The sequence below is a fragment of the Mixophyes fleayi genome, chromosome 6, assembly GCF_038048845.1.
Source record: "Mixophyes fleayi isolate aMixFle1 chromosome 6, aMixFle1.hap1, whole genome shotgun sequence".
Classification (NCBI taxonomy): Eukaryota; Metazoa; Chordata; class Amphibia; order Anura; family Limnodynastidae; genus Mixophyes; species Mixophyes fleayi.
The window spans coordinates 180,176,189-180,197,825 of record NC_134407.1 but is presented as its reverse complement, the minus strand read 5'-3'; the positions used below and the strand labels follow the sequence as shown (position 1 = coordinate 180,197,825).

Sequence of the window (21,637 nt, the reverse complement as noted above, 5' to 3'; positions counted from 1 at the left end):
ACCTGACCTCTTCAACCTTCTCTCTCCACTGGCACATTTCCATCCTCCTTTAAACACGCACTCATCTTAATAATCCTAAAGAATCCATCTCTCGACCTATCATCGCTCTCCAATTAACACTCTATTTCTCTCCTCCCCTTTGCTTTCAAACTACTTGTGTACCACTCTTTCTGCATTAGAGATTCTTCCCCCAGAATTCCGCTTAGACTACACTCATAAAAGTTCTCAAAGATCTAATTACAGATAAGACTAAGGGTCACATCGCCATACTCATCTTCTTGAAACACTCTGCTGCTTTCAACACTGTTAATCATTCTATTCTCCTGCACACCCTTCAATCCATTTCCGTTCTTGTCACAGATTTTTCCTGGTTCACTATCTACCTATCAAATCGCTTCTTTCATGTCTCTACCTCTGGCACAACCTCCAACCACTCCACTCCTACTATCCGTTGGGGCCCCATAAGGCTCTGTTATCTGCTCCCTTTTCTTATTTTTCGCATGATCTCGCCCGCAGTCTTCAAATCTTTAAATGCTCTCTTAAAACCCATCTCTTTATTGGGGTTACCCTACTCCCACCTACACAACCCACACTAATGCACCCTCAAAACTGTCCCAATCTCCACTCTGAGCCACACTACTCCCCTTGTTTCAGCTGTGCCTTCTACCAATTGTATTTTAAGTTCTCTCATCCTATCCTTTAATATATTTGTCCTGTTTTCCCCCGCTGTCCGGCTCTGCAGTGCACTTACAAAGAGCAAACATGATATATGGTTGGTTTTTAAATACTATAAATTGAGAAAAAAAGTGATTTGTGATATTATGTTAATGTCGAAAGCCATAAAATGCTAATGTAATTTACTTTATGTATCTAAAGTTAAAAATGTGCTTTATCCACATTTTTTTCAAGCTTTCTTTTCAAATACATAGTCTTTCTAAGTCGTGTATGCTGAACAGTTTTTCTTAAAACTTTTTTTCTGTAACAAAAAGGTCTTTATGGCCCATGACACGCAAATTATATGGTAGGGTGAGGATCATTTATCAAAATAGAACGGCAATGTTCTTTACAAGGCTAGCACTTCATAAACATGTATTTTGCCACTATCTAGGCTGAAAATCTGGCAGCCAATTTGTATAAAAGTTTCCAAAGACGCTAAAAGGGAACAACATCATTAAATGTACCCAATTACTGGCTGGTAAATGGAAAGATGGAGGTATAAAGTTACTGTGCACAGATCACACACAGAGTTTCAAGGAGGTTTCTGAAGACAATTACTGAGCAATTTTGTTCTGAAATTTCTGCAGTTATGACTCTTATTTTTATTGGGCTCTTCCTCTTGTTTATTTTCCCATCTCACTCTCTATTGTAACTTCATAAAACATATTAGTTGCTCATGGAGATTCCTGCAACTTGACCTAAATCAAAACCACTAATACAGCCCTGATCAGCTGGCAAATACCGCAATTGCATGCAAACCCAATTTTCATAAAACCGTCACAGTTTTTGGTAACATAAGGGGTGTGGTAGATTGGAAAGAGGCAGGGGCGGGCTGAACCGGGGGGCAGTCCCCCGGGCCGCTCTGTCTAACGGCCGGATGCCCCCCCGTGGATGCAATACTGGCCGAATACTACCGTCGGCCGCATCACTTGTCACGAGATGCGGCCATGTCAGGTCACAGGTGGCCGCATCGCGTGTCATGTGATGCGGCCGCCTGTGCACCCCCCGGGCTGCAGCCTGTCAGCCCGCACCTGGAAAGAGGTGTGGTCTCACTGAAAGGGGGTGTGATTTAGGTGGATTGGAGTGTGGCCTAATATGTCTTAATTGGACATCTCTATGTTTAGAGAGGCGGAACAGGGGAGATTGTGAAGGAGTTAAGCAAAGTAAGGGAGTGTTTTCTCCCTCTCCACTTTTTGAAACACAAGTAACTGATTGAAGAGGATACAAACTTGGAGAATAAAACAGACAGATACCTGACGAACTATACGCTGTTCTACTACGTCTAACCTTTCATCTGTGAAATATTGTCCAAGGCGTATATATCACCAACACTCGGCGTGTCTATGACCCCGACTTCGGCTTGTCTCTTGTTTGGAACTTCTGCATGTGACCTTGAACTTCAGCTTGTTTATTACCCCATTTGCATTCTAATTTGGTACCTCCCTCCTGACATCTTAGTAACACAGGTGGCAGATAGAGGACCGTTCCCGTTTCTGGCAGCAAAGTCCATACCACTTTGTGACGGTTCCTGGTGAAGACAGCACACCTCGAATTTGTCAGTGCCAATCCTGACTGATGAACAGGTGTACTATTCCCTCAGTTTTAACTGTGACAGTTTCATAAATCCAACATACACGGTAAAGCTGGAATGTTACAGATTCCCAGTGTGAAAACCACGGACAATAGTTGTAGATGCAAACAGAGTGTCTTTATTTAGAACACTGGTCACACAGGTTATAACCAAATGCAGTCAATGGCAATACTGCTATCATTATCACAACAGATAATGCTGGTAAAATATATTTGCAGACAGAAACTAAAGTACTTAATAATGATGGTAAGATATATTGCAGACAGTAACAAATCACTTGGTAATGCTAGTAACATAATGTATATTTGTAGACAGGAACAAAAGTACTGGATAATGCTAATTACCAGGATAAGCAGATGAGCTGGAGACCAGGCACAATAGGTGAAGTGCAGGCACCAGGAGACTGGATTACCAGGTGAGCCAGGAGGCACAAAGCACTGAATGATTCATGGGAGAATGAGGCAAAAGGAGGGTGAGGCAAGCCAGATTTCAGAAGCCAGAAGATCCACAATATACCAGGGAGTAAGCAGAAGCAAAGTCAAATGAAGCTGGTTTGCAGGTAACAAAACGAGGTGCAAAACATAGGAACAAAGCAGGAGTTAATTGCCAGGGAGAAAATCAGGATCCAAACAGGTGTATCACAGAAACCAGCAGCAGCAACGACAAACTAACTGGCACTGGCCTGTTGGAAAAGGCAGTCTTAAAAAGGCCAGCCATAGGTGATCACGATCCCGATCAGATGAGGGCCTAACCCCTCACAGGGAAGGAGAAACTGTGCAGGTATAACTACAGCATCTTTGTTAGCACAGAGGTTCTGCAGGCCTAATTCAAAATAAGGACAGAATCCTAACATGCAATTGCCTGACAACCATGTTAAAAGGCGAAAAAATTGTTTCATGATTATAAAACCTGGATATCTGGTGCTTAAAAACATGTAAAATGGTCCAATTAGTCATCTTTTATGCTGTTCCCTACATCAGGCTGGTTTTACGTTTGGAGAACACCCAAGGCTTATAATTCTGAATGCCTGGTTCCAACTGTGTAACATGGAGGTGGATCTGTGATGGTTTGGGTAGCAATATCTTGGTATCCTGCTGGTCCTATAATTATAATTACTCTTAAGTGACAAATTACTGCCATATAAATGGATAAATGGATATATTAGGCAACCTGGTGCATCCCATGGCCATGGGGTTGATGCAATCTTTCAAGATGACAATACTCCCATACACACTGCAGAATCACAAACCACAATCATAAGATTGAAATATCAAAACACCATATCTCAAGCAACTTGAAGATGTTATTCATGAAGATTGGTATAACAATCCACTAAATGCTAATCAGAACTTATTAGTCTATTCCAAGAAGGATTTAAGCTGTAATACAGACAAATGGTGGCACAGATCCAAATGTGTGTCTTTCATAAGTGTTTACATTTTTTTGTCCACCCAATGCATATTGATTTTCAGTACTTTGATGTAAGAGTGGACATGACTATTATTAGTGCTGAAACTGTTATTCCCGCTGTGCACTGAGCCTCAGAGAGAGCCTTCTCCCAGAATCCTCTGAGAATTGTTGTTGAAAACTGACTGCTGCTTTTCCTTCTCTTTCTGATTTTAGAATATTTATGATTATATTTCTAATTTATATATATTATTACTGCTCAGACATATCAGTTTGCATTATCTGGGAGAGGTGGCAAGTATGATATATAGTGTAGCATATTGTTGAATGTACAGAGACTAGTGCCGGATGTAGCAGGTTACCAGCCATTGGGTCTGATGCCATATGTATATATTGATAAAATTCTGACACCTCATTGATAAACATGTAATTTAAGTCTCATCCAGGACCTCACTGACAGCTGTTTTCTTTTAGGATGCCTATGCCTACAACTTAGTGCCACAAGCTGTTCATCTGTCCTGTAGCAAGTGGGCATATATATATATATATATATATATATATATATATATATATATATATATATATATATATCACCTGCTCTCATTCATTCAATGACTACAATCTGGTAGATTAATAAAAATGGTTAACTGAACATAAATTGAAGGAGGTTCCACCAGCATGAAATAGACTCAACTTTTTAAAATGTATATCTTAATTATATACATGTATTATGGTGTTTTGGAAACACAAGCCTGTTTTGATTCATTGTGTGCCTAAGTTTTTTGAACAGCTAATAAATTTTAACATACTACTTGCATGAACCCAGGAGACCCTGCAAGCTTCATGTAAATGTGTTAGTAATATCATCATCTTCCTGGCTATTAAACCACTTCCCCGAGAAGCTACATAGTGTTATCTAGCTTCCCCTTCCACACATTTGATTTCTTCCTTGCTGCCAAGAGGCCAAAATATAAAAATAAACTGTTTTGTCTCTGATCGCAGAAAGCACAGCTCCGATACTGATGAAGACACACCTTTGCCCCCAGTCAAGTAACAATATGATCATGTAAACAGAAGCAAGGGCATGGACATACACATTTTCCAAAGCACTTGGACTGAGATGAAGCTTTGAACATTGTATTACAGAGTCACAAAGGAATGGTAAAATGTTCGAAGGGTAACTTGCACACTTCCTTCATTTATTTAGAAGGCGGAATGCTATAAATAATGGATGTGGCATCTGCCATCAAACATGTTTTTCTAAAGTAACTTGTGTCAAGGTCACTGGAGGTTACAGTAAACCAAGGAGGTCCTGTCCTATGCTGAGAAATGACTTTGATGGCGTAATGTTTGTTGTGAATATTCTGTATTAGTTAAATTTATTGTATTTGTAATTCAGACAATGTAATGATTTCTTAGCATGATCTTTACGTTTGTCCTCTATTTATATTGGATTATTGCCCTCAAAGTTGATGATCTGTTAAAGTTGTAATTTTTCTACTGTTCTGTTCTGTTTTGCTCTATTAAATTGTCTGTTACTTCTTTTCTTGTTCTAGGCATAATGTATTCTTTTTATGATATATGTTTATACTGCTCTTCATTTCTTTAAATTACAAATGCACTTTTACAAATGAATGCTGTCCACTTTTAATGCAAGTGCGTTGAATTAGAGTTAAAATGTACATACAACAAAGCCACATATGGGCTTTTCACAGATGGAGTAGAGTTACCCAAAAGTCACAGATGAACCAAAGACACAGACATATATAGTTCCAAAAAAATTAAAGTAGTCAGCACAGCTTGTGAAAATGTACTTAGGTTGGAGGAAAAAGTATGTACACTTGTATGTACATATACTAAATTATACAAATGCTAAATTGCCAATCTAGCTCAAAATAGTTTAGAGCTTAAATGACATTTAAAAGGGAGATGAGGAACCACGGTAAAGGTTAGATGTTGCTTCTATGACAAAGCTAAAGCCCTGGGCAAAGACCAAGGCCTTCTTAAATAAATTAACCACATACAAAAAGCACACATAGTTAAAGGGATGCATGGAATGTTGAAAAAGGAAAAAGTATTAAAAAAAATCCTACATAAGCAGCCATCCAAGTCCCATTCCCAATGAACTAGGTTAGCTCACTGCCACATCTACCGGGTTAAATGCTCACTAGCTTTGCTGCTGTGGTAAGTCTTTAGATCAGAGGAGTCCAAGTTCCGTCCTTAAGGGATAGAAACTGGTCATGTGTCAGGATTTCTGTCTGTAGAAACAGGTGGGATAATTACTGACCCAATCAAATAGATAAACTCACCTGTGTATAACTATAGACATCCTGAAAACATTAACTGTTGGTAGCCCTTCAGGACTAAACTTGGATCTTCCACTGGTCCCTGTTACCCCAAGGAAGTCTTGAACTTGGCTTCTGATGCAGAGAAACAGAAAAAGTGGTAGTTCATGGAATAAGCAGGGCTGTGTTAAAACATTAGTAGTCCGAGGCCAAAGGTTACATTAGTGGACCCATAACAACTATATTAAGGTTGGGCTAATGCTATGTGCAGAGTTAAAATCTTAGTGTGTGTTCAGATTGAGTACTTGGGCTAATATTACCGCTGTGTAAAGGTCAACATAAATACTATTAGTATAATATTCATGTTAGTTTTCTCTTTTATTTCTTTAGTGTGACTCAGGAAATATTACGATCAGCTTTAGAAAAGTAGGAGGAGACTCACTTCTTTGGAATATGAGGTCTTGTCTCCCCAGGACTTCAGGAAACAGAGATAATGCACTTTTATTGTTGCCCCTATCCAGGCTGTATTATTCGAAAGTCTGTTGATAGTCTGTCCACAGCAAAGGCCACTTTTGCCACTTTCTTAAAATTTCTCTGTAAATATACTAATATCGCAGTGGTGTCCTAGATTTATGCTAGCCCTTTAAGTGTGGTGAGATACAGAGGGTCAATATTAGGATTATACTTGGTGAGCAAAACACTTATGTAAGATACAGCCACTTTACACCACATAATGGAGCATATAATAAAAAATTATATTTTATAAATGATATATGCCCTATGGCTTTTCTTGAGATAACACAGAGGGCCTGATTCATGTTCGGAAGCAACTTGGTGGTTGTGCGTTGAGTATAAGGGGCTTTTTTGTGCCAAGCCAAGAATTCATTGATTTACAACTGATGAAGAGGATGACATACCTGGATCTAGGTGTAACCCCTGGGGATGCTGCAGTTGGACTTGAGCACCCAGGGGCTAATAATCACAATTGCATCAGTAAGAAAAGAGATGCATATAGCTATTTACCAGTCAAGGAGAAGGAACTACATCTCCCAGAAACCTGTTATGAAGAGGGGGCGGAGCCTAAGAAGACTGAGAAACCAGAGGGCGGAGAGAGAGAGAGAGAGAGAGGAGCATCCTGGGAGAGACTGAGCTGTGTGACCAGTTCAGATAGGTGACCCTAGGCAGGAGGGCACTGGATGAGTGATCTGAGCAGAGAGAGCAGTCTGCAGAGATATCAAAACTCGGTGCAGTTCTGAACAGAACCTGCTGGAAGCCACAGTTTGAAGCTGTAGGAGGAGGTTTGCATGCATCTCTGAAGAAGGACATTTTACAAGTCAGCCATTTTGGAGATAATCAAGTTCAGACCTGTGACACACTGGTGCAGATAAGTTACTGGTTATTTTTATCTATCTGTTGTTGTTCAAGTGGGGTTTGGACTATATCTGGCCACAAGGGCTGAAGAGTTAGGGATAGATGGGTGGGCAGGTAAATATGCACCAAGTGTGTGTCTAATCAGCACTTGTGGAACTACAAGTCCCAGGATACAAATTAGAAAGGATTTTACAGTTGTTGCTAGAGGAGGGTCTGCATACTGTGACTGCTGTACCTCACTGCAAGTGATTTAAAGACCTCCAAAATCTGCAAACTGGACACATGATGTTTCCATGCCATGCTGCATACATACAGAAGGGCCCCAACTTGCAGTGCACTGCTCTATTTGTGTGGTGTGTTTGAATACTGCTGTGTGTGTTTGGCAGTACATTGTAGGGCTATAAGGGAAAATATATAAATTCACCCTGCAAGATATTCACAGTATCAGGAGCAAGTAAGATATCTGATATATTTTTTTCATGTGTATAAAGCTGTGACAGTTAATGGTTATATTGTTATATATTATATTATATTGTATGCTGTTATTGATTTATTGCGTGTTTTTGTGTTAACTTGGTGTGCATAGTAAGAAGTGGTGCGCCACTTTCATCCACACTTGTTTTATTACTGTATTGTATTGTTTGCACTATTATTTCAAATTATACCAAAGTATATTTTTCTATAAAATTACAAAGCTGCATTTAGGATTTCCATTTAAATAAATGTGCCTGGCTGGCTTTTGCAGCACACATTTTGTCACAGAGTGTTAATACTGGGCAGGGGGTTTCCCGAATCTTCCCCTGGTGTATCTTTTGAACACCCCCCAGAAGAGAAAGCAGAGATTCGGGTGGAGGCACTGAAAACCAAGTACCAAGGTGAGAAGCATCTGCGTGGTTCAATATATATATATACCCTCACAACGCTTAATACACAAGGGGGTGTTACAGTGGAGGCACTGCTGAGATACTGAAGACACACTCAGTGAAACCCATCAGCACAGACGTCATGGATAGTATAAGAGAAGAAGTGTTTCTGTGGTGTGAACAACAGACTGTGGCCCCAACTCGATGTTTAGGGATCTATGGTGACTCTCAGGGAGTGACAGATGAGGAAGTCCTGCATGTGCTCCACAGGATTTATGGGGTAGAACATCCTAAAATCCTTGGATGGAAAGGTAGAGATCAGCATAAGACCAGTCTGATCCTCTGTGAGACGCAAGCAGAATTGGATAAAGATTTTCTTCCCTCCCTCGTTTCTGGGCCACAAAAACAACAATGGCATATTGTGATACCGTTAAAGCCAAAACAGCTAGTCGCAGCACCTCTTAATGCTGAACTCCCAGATGGAGATATTAACCGACAAGTATTCCCTCAGGCCAGGGAAGAGAATTCTCAGTCACCCTCCAGTACTAGGAAAACTGATGAGGATCAAAGCGAACTGTTCCTCACTGCTGTACAGAAACTGGTAGACCAGTTAGGAAAGTCACAGCATGAGGGGGGCTACAGAAGGCTCCGGCTCTTCTCAGGAATAAAACCAGTCCCTACTGGGGAAGAAACTTACGAGGCATGGAAAGAGATGGCTTCCCAATACCTGGAGGAATGGCATTGCTCCGAACCCTATAAGAGACAGCGGATCGTTGAAAGTCTGCGAGGTCCCGCTGGAGAACTAATCCAAGCTGTACGGAGAAGTGACCCCCAAGCCACTGCACGACACTACTTAGCGACTCTAGATCAGGAATATGGAATGGCAGAGGATGCAACAGATCTGCTCTATCAGCTACGCCACACCTATCAGGAGTCAGGGGAGACATTGTCCAATTATATCTATCGGCTGGACAAGCTGATCCACCTTATTGTGTCAAAGAAAGGAATACCCCTAGCAGAAGTAGACGACAGGCGTATGCAACAGTTGTTACGGGGTGCTCTGTCCCATGACCCAGTAGCGATGAAGATAAGAAATGCTCAACTGGGACAACCATCACCTACTTTTCTTCAGTTGATACAAGATGTTAAACAAGAGGAAGCTATAGTTAAATCCCGAGAGAGGGTGACCAAGAAAGTCAAGGTCGTACAGTCAAAGCCCGAGGCTGACCTTCCCAGCACTGAGTTAATGAAGATTGTGGAGAAACAAGGTGAGCAGATTGCTCAGTTGTTGGAGATGCAGAAGCAGATTCAAGCACAGATGCTGAAATACCACACTACCGAGCAACTGCACCCGAACATCCACCCCCGGCAAGTTCTCGAAGCTAACACTACTCGGAAACAGAACAATTGTTTCACTTGTGGAGAAGTTGGGCATCTCGCTAGACAATGTCCTCAGAGGAAGGGAGGAAGGTGGTCACCCTCACCATCCCACCGGGATAGGAAGCTTTCGGAAAACTGAAAGGGAGGACCAGGAACCCCCACACTGGCCCTCTAAAGAAAGCTGACATTAACACTGTGGGGAACTCTCACCTGGAATGGGGTCTTTTGCCCAAAGGATTGCTGGGACCTTCTCCTCACGTGCCGGCATGTCTAAATGGGAGACCTTGTATGGCCTTGCTAGATAGTGGTTCACAGGTGTCCATTGTGTTCGAGAAGTGGTACCGAGATAATCTATCTGACTTGCCCATAAAGCCATTGTGTGGACTGACCATCTGGGGTCTGAGTGACAAGAATTATCCCTACCTTGGGTACATCACTGTACCTTTGAAGTTCCCACGGGAAGTAGCTGGAATAGAAGAAGAGGTGAACGTGCTTGCACTTGTCTGTCCTGAGGCCGAAGGAGAACCTCGAGATGTCTCAGTGATTATTGGAACTAACTCCCATTTGTTCGAGATACTGGCCAACTGGTGCCAAGAGGTGGGAGGAGCAAGTTATAGTAAAACACTTAAGATTCATCCTATGTGCCTTGCTGCTTATAAGAAGAAAGAGGAAAAAAAATCTCAGAAAGAAACCACATTACAAATAGGAAGTTTTGATCAATGCTTTAATGGTAGTGATGCTAGTCAAGAAGACCGACACTGGCTAGTTATGCAAATGCTACAAAGAGAGGCTGCCTTCTCTTCGGGGGACTGGGATTTAGGTCTAGCGACAGGAGTGGAGCACCACATAAGGCTAACGGACGACAGACCTTTCCGAGAACGGTCAAGACGCCTAGCCCCTGCTGATTTGGATGATATTCGGGAACATTTAAGGGAGATGCTAGAGAATGATGTGATTGAGAGATCTGAGAGTCCCTATGCTTCTCCTATTGTGGTGGCTAGAAAGAAGACGGGAAAAATACGGATGTGCGTGGACTACCGGACATTAAACAAGCGCACGATTCCTGATCAGTACACTGTCCCTAGGATAGACGAAGCCCTTGATTGTCTTCAGGGAAGCAAGTGGTTTTCTGTGCTAGATCTACGCAGCGGGTACTATCAGATATTGATGAGTCAGAAGGATGCTGAGAAAACCGCCTTTATCTGCCCGGTTGGATTCTTTCAGTTCAAAAGATTGCCACAAGGATTATCAGGGGCTCCAGCCACTTTCCAACGATGCATGGATGATGTTGTGGGTGACATGAATTTCAGGGAAGTGCTGGTATACTTGGATGATTTGATAGTATTTGGCCAAACATTGAATGAGCACAACGAAAGACTCCTCAAGGTATTGGATCGCTTAATAAAGAAAGGGTTGAAGTTGTCCCTTGACAAGTGTAGCTTCTGTAAAACCCAGGTCAAGTATGTGGGATATGTTGTGGATCGGGAAGGAATTTCTACAGATTCAGCGAAGATAGAAGCGGTGAAAGAATGGCCTCGACCAACAATACTGAAGGAATTAAGGTCTTTTTTGGGGTTCTGTGGCTATTACAGAAGGTTTGTCCCAAACTACAGTAAACTTGTCAAGCCTCTTACAGATCTAACTCGAGGTTATCCTGCTCCAAGAGGTTCCCATCGGAAAGAGAAACCATTGTTCCGGGTAAATGATGCGTTCGGGGAAAGGTGGAGTGAGGCTTGTGAACAAGCTTTTGAAGGATTGAAAACCTGCCTGATTCAAGCGCCTGTTCTGGCATATGCCGATCCAGAGTTACCATACATTCTGCATGTAGATGCCTCCTTTGAGGGACTTGGGGGAGTGCTATACCAAGTGCAAGAAGGAAGGTTAAGACCAGTCTATTACATCAGTCGAGGTCTCTCACCCAGTGAACGGAACTACCCGGTGCATAAGTTGGAGTTCCTGGCCCTTAAGTGGGCAGTTGTTGACAAACTTCACGACTACTTGTATGGAGTACCATTCGAAGTGCATACAGACAACAATCCCCTCACATATGTGCAGACCACAGCAAAGCTAGATGCAACTGGGCACAGATGGTTGGCGGCGCTGGCCATTTACAATTTCACAATAAAGTACAGGCCTGGGAGAAGAAATGTAGATGCCGATGCTTTGTCAAGATTACCGGGAAGGTTTGTGGAATCTCAGGAAGAAGAATGGATAGAGTTGCCAGCTCCAGAGGTGAAGGGGATGTGTCACGAGGGACGTGTGGTCGTGCCTCCAGTCAAAGAATGCTTAACAGCTCTAGGGGCAACGACAGATGCACTACCAAGACAATATTGCTGGCTGAGTCAAATGGAGCTCAGTGATCTTCAGAAGTTGAGTTCAAGCCAAGTCAAAGAAGATCAGCAGAATGACTCCTCTATAGCAGCAGTTAGGTGGTCTGTTAAACACAGACAAAGAATCCACCCGAGTAGTTTGAAAACGGAGGAAGCTATTTTGCTAAGCAGACAGAGAGAGTCATTGGTGGTGAAGCAGGGGCTACTGTATAGAGAAACCAGCCGCAAAGATGGCAGAGAGAGGAAACAGCTAGTATTGCCAAAGAAGCACCGTCCCATGGTTCTCCGTGCGTTGCATGATAAACACGGCCACCTGGGAATAGAGAAGACCATGAGTTTAATTTCAGATAGATTCTACTGGCCGAAAATGGAGATAGACATTGAGAGTTATTGTAAATCTTGTGGGACATGCATACTTCGAAAATCCCTCCCAGAAAAGGCTGCCCCCTTAAAGAATATATCCAGCAATGGGCCTTTAGAGTTAGTCTGTATTGACTTTCTATCAGTGGAACCGGATGAAAGCAACAAGTGTAACATTCTAGTGGTGACAGATCATTACACCCGTTATGCTCAAGCCTACCAGACAAAAGACCAGAGAGCTGTGACCGTGGCAAAAATCCTATGGGAAAAGTTCTTTGTCCACTATGGACTGCCTGCCCGCATTCATTCAGATCAGGGTCGGGATTTTGAGAGCAAGCTAATAAAAGAACTGTGCGAGGTCTGCGGGATAAAGAAGTCCAGGACTACTCCTTTCCATCCCCAAGGAGATCCGCAGCCGGAGAGATTTAATCGGACCCTTCTCAGCATGATGGGCACTTTGGACACTAAAAAAAAGGCACATTGGAGTAGGCACATCAGCCATTTGGTCCACGCCTACAATTGCACGAAAAACGAGTCCACGGGGTACTCCCCATATCTCTTAATGTTTGGAAGGGAGGCTAGATTACCAATCGATATCTGTTTTGGAATGGACACTGCTGATCCCCAAGAAAAGCCCCATTTGAAATATGTGGAGCAGCTGAAACAAGAACTAAAGGAGGCCTACAGACTAGCGGAAGCAGCTGCATCAAAAGCTGGACAACGAAACAAGGGTCGTTATGATCTACAGGTCAAGGAGCATATTCTGGAGCCAGGTGACAGGGTTTTACTTAGACACTTGGGCCTCCCGGGGAAACACAAGTTAGCCAATCGTTGGCGAAAGGATCCTCATGTTGTGGTTGCAAAATTGCCAGACATCCCAGCCTATCGAATTAGGCCCGAGGGGCTAACAGGCCCTATAAAGACATACCATCGACAACATTTGCTTCCCATCAGAGATGGTGTCCGGTTTTGGGAGGAGCCTGAAACAGATGAGCCAAACGTGTCCACACCCAGAAGATCACGGCGAATCAGAGAACCGACCACAGAAGAAGATGATGGAGATGATTGGGGGTATGATGCTCCAGGTAAATTGGGAGAAATAGATTGGAGACAAGATATCAGAAGGCTCACTAGGTCTACCGAGGGGGCCGCTGTAAGACCTCCACAAGTAGAAGAAAGGAGAACTATGCCTGCCATTTCAGATGAAAGTGTCAACCCAAGAGTAGCTGGACGGTTGGATTCTCAGTGTTCAGTAGAGGAAGGCTCTAACCAGGAAGTTGACATGGATGGGGACGTCGTTGATCCAGATGGAGGATGCACTGAACGCCCCAACAGGGTGTTGGGGGGAGAGGAAGGGAACCCACCAGTCCAGGGTCGGCCTAAAAGGACCCCTAGAGCCCCAATGATGTTGACTTATGATAGTCTAGGTCATATGACTGAGATTCCTAAGGTGATTCATCCTAGCTGGGTCTATCAGTGGCCATATCTGACTCCCATATCTGTTATGCCAGGGCATGTTGTGTATGGATGTGGAAGTGTATTTAGACAGGATGTCTTAACCCCTTTAAATTTGCAGGATGTGGGACAAGCCTCATCATTTGTTCATTGTGGACTTGCCCCACAGGGGGAGTGTGTAACCCCTGGGGATGCTGCAGTTGGACTTGAGCACCCAGGGGCTAATAATCACAATTGCATCAGTAAGAAAAGAGATGCATATAGCTATTTACCAGTCAAGGAGAAGGAACTACATCTCCCAGAAACCTGTTATGAAGAGGGGGCGGAGCCTAAGAAGACTGAGAAACCAGAGGGCGGAGAGAGAGAGAGAGAGAGAGGAGCATCCTGGGAGAGACTGAGCTGTGTGACCAGTTCAGATAGGTGACCCTAGGCAGGAGGGCACTGGATGAGTGATCTGAGCAGAGAGAGCAGTCTGCAGAGATATCAAAACTCGGTGCAGTTCTGAACAGAACCTGCTGGAAGCCACAGTTTGAAGCTGTAGGAGGAGGTTTGCATGCATCTCTGAAGAAGGACATTTTACAAGTCAGCCATTTTGGAGATAATCAAGTTCAGACCTGTGACACACTGGTGCAGATAAGTTACTGGTTATTTTTATCTATCTGTTGTTGTTCAAGTGGGGTTTGGACTATATCTGGCCACAAGGGCTGAAGAGTTAGGGATAGATGGGTGGGCAGGTAAATATGCACCAAGTGTGTGTCTAATCAGCACTTGTGGAACTACAAGTCCCAGGATACAAATTAGAAAGGATTTTACAGTTGTTGCTAGAGGAGGGTCTGCATACTGTGACTGCTGTACCTCACTGCAAGTGATTTAAAGACCTCCAAAATCTGCAAACTGGACACATGATGTTTCCATGCCATGCTGCATACATACAGAAGGGCCCCAACTTGCAGTGCACTGCTCTATTTGTGTGGTGTGTTTGAATACTGCTGTGTGTGTTTGGCAGTACATTGTAGGGCTATAAGGGAAAATATATAAATTCACCCTGCAAGATATTCACAGTATCAGGAGCAAGTAAGATATCTGATATATTTTTTTCATGTGTATAAAGCTGTGACAGTTAATGGTTATATTGTTATATATTATATTATATTGTATGCTGTTATTGATTTATTGCGTGTTTTTGTGTTAACTTGGTGTGCATAGTAAGAAGTGGTGCGCCACTTTCATCCACACTTGTTTTATTACTGTATTGTATTGTTTGCACTATTATTTCAAATTATACCAAAGTATATTTTTCTATAAAATTACAAAGCTGCATTTAGGATTTCCATTTAAATAAATGTGCCTGGCTGGCTTTTGCAGCACACATTTTGTCACAGAGTGTTAATACTGGGCAGGGGGTTTCCCGAATCTTCCCCTGGTGTATCTTTTGAACACCCCCCAGAAGAGAAAGCAGAGATTCGGGTGGAGGCACTGAAAACCAAGTACCAAGGTGAGAAGCATCTGCGTGGTTCAATATATATATATACCCTCACAACGCTTAATACACAAGGGGGTGTTACATAGGTAAGAAAGAAAGAGGGAGAATGAGGGATGTTTTGAAGTGTTTTTATTTCAAATACAATTATTTTTACACCTGTGTCCATCTTTTATTGACATTTTACCCTAGTACACTCCCAGCATATACAAAAGTGCCAGCATACTCTGGCAGCCATGGGTATGCTGGCGCTTGTAGTACCACAAGATACAAAATGCCCAAACACTTAATGGTAGCCTGGGAATGCTGAGACCTGTAGTGCACCAAGAAAAAAATGAATTTTTACATTTATTGTATTATTATTACCCAACGCCCCAGGGGTATGGGAAGAGCTGTATTGATTTTCAGCACAGGGTTGGCAATAACTAGGTGGTGGTAGGAACGGAAATTTTCAATGGGGGGCAAAAGGCCAAGGACTACTATAGGGCTGGGAGCCCCTTTTTTATGTGTTTGGAATCTCATTTTATGACAGTTGTAAAAGTGACTGTAGATATACAAAGACTCCCAATCCTATGTTCATTTTTGTTAGTGTTTCAGGGGTAGGGCAACCCCAGTTTCATTGTTTTTTTTTGCTATAAAAAAATGTATTTATACACTATTAAATAAATAGTATTATTAATATTAACTAGAGATGCTCACTGACCCCCGTGATTTGGTTTTGGTTTTGGATCTGGATTAGCGTCGTGTTTTGGTTTTGGTTTTGCTTTTGCCAAACCGCCCTTGCGTGTTTTGGTTTTGGTTTTGTTTGGTTTTGTTTTGCAATTTTGGTTAAAAATCAATGTTTTTGGGCATAAAATAACTAAATTTAGTGCTCCACCTGTTTCTTGGATAAGTAATGTAATTGTAAAGCTATATAATTATGAAAAAAAAGTTTAATTCCTGGTAGGCCGTCCTACACTTATACTTAAATATCTAAAGAAATGGACAAAGGCAATTTGGTTTCTGTCTCTCTAGGCCCCCCTCCACTTGTAGAAAATACTAAAAAATTCAGCCGTTATAGACTGTACAATATTAATTGAAATGGACAAAGCCAGTTTGCGGTCAGTCTATGTATGACACCCTATCCTTAATGAGAAATTGCCAAAACAGCAGCCTTTCAAGACGGTACGTGACATAGAAATGCCCCAATTCCCTTTCCTCTTTGGGGGTAGATTGCACCCTACAGTTAAATAGAAAGTTTTAAAAACATGTTATCATCATCATCTTCAGCTTCATCCTCACCCTCATCAGTGTGTACGTCATCCTCACAGACTATCCTGCCCTGCTCACAAGCTTACAATCTGTGGGACAATGGTTTGATACACAAGGGTAAGTGCTACATCAAATTGAATATTTGTCCAGCTAGAATGCAAAGGTTACAAAGTATTTAGTCGGCTGTATGCTTAGTCACACAACTATTTTGATCAGAGGGTTGTTGTCTTGTGTTAGCTGTGTAGAGGTTGGTAATAGGGTAACCTAGGGAGATTAAGAGGGTGGTAGAGGAATATTAAAAGCTTGTCTGAAGAGATAGGTTTTCAGAGAATGCTTGAAAGTTTGAAGCCTAGAGGAAAGTCTTGTGGTGCGAGGGAGTGAATTCCATAAAGTGGGTGCAGCCCGAAAAAAGTCCTGTAACAGAGAATGGGAGGAAGTAATGAATGTGGAAGAGAGACACAGATCTTGTGCAGAATGGAGATGTCTAGCTGGGAGATATTTTGAGACAAATGAGGAGATCTATGTCGGTGTAAATTTGTTGATGGCCTTGCATGTTAGTAGAGGAATTTTATATTGGATTCTTTGAGAAACAGGCAACCAATGTAAAGACTGACAGAGTGACTCAGCAGACGAAAAACAATTTGCAAGGAAAATCAATCTAGCCGCTGTGTGCAAAATAGATTGTAGGGGCTTGAAACTGATTTTGGGAAGACCAGTAAGGAGGGAATTACTCTAGTCGTTGCGGGAAATGATGAGTGCATGAATTAAAGTTTTTGCAGTATCTTGTGTGAGATATGTACGTATTCTGGAAATGTTTTTTAGATGTATGCAGCATTATAAAATAGAGTTGATGTGGAGAACAAAGGATAGTTGCGAGTCAAGGATTACACCTAGGCAGTGGGCTTGCTGGTTGGGATTTATGGTCATGTTGCCAACAGAAATAGAAATGTCAGGCAGTAAACTTCTATTATTGGGTGGGAATATTATTAATTCTGTTTTTGAAAGATTGAGCCTGAGTTTGGCGAGAGGACATCTAAGATGAAATGGCAGAAAGACAGTCAGTAACGCGAGACAACACAGATGGTGAGAGATCAGGAGAGGATAAATACATTTGTGTATTATCTGCATAGAGATGATACTGAAATCCAAAGGAGCTTATTAGTTTTCCAAGAGAAGTAGTGTAGATAGAGAACAGCAGAGAACCTAGGACTGAGCCTTGTGGTACTCCAACTGATAAAGGAAGCGGAGTGGGGGTTGTTCCAGAGAAATTAACACTGAAAGATCGATTAGATAGATAGGATGAGAGTCAGGATTGGACTGTGTCTTAAGACCTAGGGATTGTAGCGTCTGTATGAGGAGAGAGTGGTCAACAATGTCGAATGCAGCAGAGAGATCCAGGAGAATTAGAAGAGAGTAATCACCTTTAGTTTTAGCTGTGATCAAATCATTGAGAACCTTGGTCAGCGCAGTCTCTGTGGAGTGTTGAGAGTGAAAGCCTGATTGAAAAGGATCCAATATGTTGTGTGCAGAAAGAAAACGTGTGAGGCGAGTGTAGGCAATTCTCTCAAGAAGTTTGGAGGGGCATGGGAGCTGAGAGATGGGGTGGTAATTTGAGAGAGAGTTTGGGCCACAATTTTGTTTTTTTAGAATAGGAGTAATCACTGCGTGCTTGAATAGTGATGGAAAGATACCAGTAGAGAGAGATAGATTACAGATTTTAGTTAGAGGTGAAATGAGCACATGAGACAATTACCTACCAATTTGTGAGAGAATGGGATCAAGAGGACAGGAGGTAGAGTAGGAAGATAAGAAGAGAGTAGAAACTTCCTCTTCATTTGTAGGATCAAATGAAGAGAGGGTGTCAAAGGATGCTGGGAAGGAATTGAGCTGATTGCTACTCGAGGGAGATGGTACCATTTCAAGTCTGATCTTATCAATCTTGTCCTTGAAATAGGAGGCAGATCCTGGGCACTGATGGTAGTCATAGGATTTGGGGTGGGAGGATTGAGAAGAGATTTAAATGTGTTAAAAAGACCTTTGGAGTTAGAAGCCTGAGCATAGATGAGAGATTGGAAATACGCTAGTTTAGCAGTGTTCAGAGCATTTTGATAGGAGTGGTAGATAGTAGCATATGCGCTGAAATCATTAGAGGTACAAGATTTGTGCCAGTCACATTCTGCTTTACGAGAAAGTTTTTGTAGATTTTGTGTTACTTTAGTGTGCCACGGTTGACAACGAAATCTACGCGGAGTATGAAGAGTCGCTGGAGCCACTTGATCAAGGGCAGTTGCTGGGGTATGGTGAAAATGAGGAACTGCCATATCAGAGGAGGAGAATGTAGATTTTGGGGAGAGAAGGTGTTGGAAAAAGGTGGCAAACTGTTGAAAATCAATAGAGTTAATATCCCTGTGGGTATGAGGAGGCTTGGAAGAGTATGACAGCACAGCAGGGAGTTTAAAGAACTGGGAGTGAGCAAGTAACTAATAAGGTGAGGATCCGAGAGGGGGAAAGGAGTGTTAAGGAAATTAAAAACTGAGCATAGTCTAGAGCAGGGGTGTCCAACCTTTTATCTCCCCCGGGCCACATTGGAAGACAACGAGATGGTTTGGGCCGCACATAAAATACACTAACACTAACGATAGCTGATCATCCAAAAAACCATAGAAAACATAGTATATATATATATATATATATATATATATCACTTTTTTTTCAAATCCCCCTCTACTTACCTTTCAATCTCCCTGTTCAAATCCTCTCTAGTTATTATACTATAAACACTTTTTCTATTGTTTCCATGTAATATCAATAAAATGCAAATCCAAAGAGAATAATATATAATACCCCATTAGTATTACAAGTAGAAGTATGTGGCAGATTATTTATTAAATGTTTATGGACGGAACACTTAAAGTTTTTCAAGTAAACAAATCAATCAATCTGTATTAAATATATACTAAGACAATCTATATTAAAGAACATTTGGTAGTTATACTAGTTTATACTACTTTCACAAGTTTGGAACAGATGCCATGACTTCATCCTCATTTCATTCATTCCCATTCACTTTTGTGTAGAAGTTCATGCGGGGCAAAACACAGTCTTTGTCCAACCAACAGAAATCATGGGGTGGCAACTGTATCCACTGACCTCCCCGGTTCCTATACCCCTGTCCCTAGACAATCCAGCCCTGTTGTTAATAACAGAGTAGTGTAAGATTCTCTACTGCTAGAACCGCTTCACGCAATGTTCACCTTTAGCAGCCCCCTTTCTGAGGAACTTGTAGGTTCCAAAGTACTTAATTGCCCCAAGGACTTAGGTAGTAGCAGTTGTTGATCAAGCACTTGCCTGGTGTTGTGGACAGAACATGGTAGGAGGTAGTGAGCAATCAGGAAGTTAACAGCGTACCTCAGAGCCAGACAGGTAGAGGTTAATGCAGAGTGATAGACAGGCCTAGATCAAGAGCAGGAGAAATCAGCAGTTCCTTTAAAAAGCCAGAGGTCAGGGCAGGTAGAGATATGAGAGCAAATCCATTTAAAAAGCCGAGGTCAGAATTTAGGAGAAGATAGAGAATCCTTAGAACAATCCAGGTCAGAACTTTAACAGAAGAACTATCACATACTTTGTACTGGCAACAAGAAGTGATTTATAAAGCCAGCTAAACCAATCAGAGGTTGCTGATTGATTTGCTACATGGTTGCAGCAGTGATTGCACAGCTGGTGTTATACTGAGTGCTAAAGAGATGTTGGTTGCTATTTACATAGCAACTAGCTGAATCGGTGAGACCCCGGCTGAGTAGGTGGAAAGGAAGCTACTGGTTGTTAAGCAACCATCTACAGTTTAGTGGCAGACATCCTGCTGATACACAGCACTGTAGTGAGCACTTAGTAATAAGAGAAGGCTGGCAAGAGATCGGTATGCGGTTGTGACTACTATATAATGACACAAATAAGAGTCCCAGGTATAGATACCTAACCAAACAAAGAAGGAAACTGACACACAGAAATGATCCTATGTCTTAAGTTTTGTACTGACCAGCCTAGAGTTGGTAGAGTTTGGTATAATGGCAGAGGGACCACACACTGCAGGTTTCCCTGCTATAGTGCCACCAGCTCTGGCTGGCAAAGCCTAATGAAGGTATTAATACTATAAATTTAGGGGGACACCATTCTTGATTCCCCCAATTTTGCTGTTTTTTTTTAAATCATTTGTTTCCTTTTCTAACTTAGCACGGTCATCATCGGCATGGATCTTGCACCAAAGGAGAAACATCCGCAACAGATGCATCTCCTAGAGGCGTACCTGCGGCTACCTCCCCCTCAGCATATCACGTAAGGGCATGAACACGCTCTTACTTTGCCAGTTTCACCCACTACCTTCCCCGTTCTGCCTCTCTAAGCGTAGAGAGGTGAAAGAGGGAGATATGCTTCAGTCTGAGAGCAGTCTGAGACGTACCCTGGGCTATTGCGCATGCACAGTTTTAAAAAGCGCTTTTTGCACTTACTAATCAGATTTACATTCAACCCAACATAAGGCCCAATGCCCTTTCACTCATCACTATCAGTCAACATTTACACCTGCCCTGTACCTGGTGCAAATAATACGGCTGAAACCAATAACACTTATGAGAAACCCAAGATGTGAATTGGTTGCACCTGCCTTGGCACGCCATAAGTGTCATTTGCATTCTGGCATGAATATAATATGAACATATCATATAATTGTGTCAATTGGCATAACATCAATTTTTGAACTTGCGCAAAATCATTTCACACAAGATATGCTCCGAACATGAATCAGACCCAGAATGCTCAGATTATAATCAAAGTTATTGCTTGGTGATACCAAAGAAACTTGTTTTTATTTTTTATGGTGATTTAGTGGGAACAACATAATTCTGCAAAACAAGCATTGGAACAGCTTCTGTGTTATAGGGTTTAATTTTAAATGAAAAGAAAATGAACATCTGAAGGAGACTACAGTATGTAGAAAGTGTACACTTGGTAGGAGCTGTAGACTCTGTGTAATGGAACCTTAGATATCAGCTACTGTAACTGTGGGCCCTAGTAAGGTTATAGTCAATAGGGTATAATAAGGGAGGATGTAGCGTAGATGTAACCATAAATGTCTAAAGAAAGGCTTCCTT

At 42.0% G+C, this 21,637-nt stretch overlaps 1 protein-coding gene across 1 annotated transcript; it reads left to right on the top strand.

The window, feature by feature from the left end:
- Window positions 1-6,959: 6,959 nt before the first annotated feature.
- Window positions 6,960-9,620, top strand: LOC142095408 (paraneoplastic antigen Ma1 homolog). Its single transcript, XM_075178356.1, has 3 exons — window positions 6,960-7,825; window positions 8,117-9,575; window positions 9,608-9,620. Exons 2-3 carry the CDS (start codon window positions 8,377-8,379, stop codon window positions 9,618-9,620), a joined length of 1,212 nt encoding a protein of 403 aa, XP_075034457.1. The 5' UTR covers window positions 6,960-7,825; window positions 8,117-8,376.
- The last annotated feature ends 12,017 nt before the right edge of the window (window positions 9,621-21,637 follow it).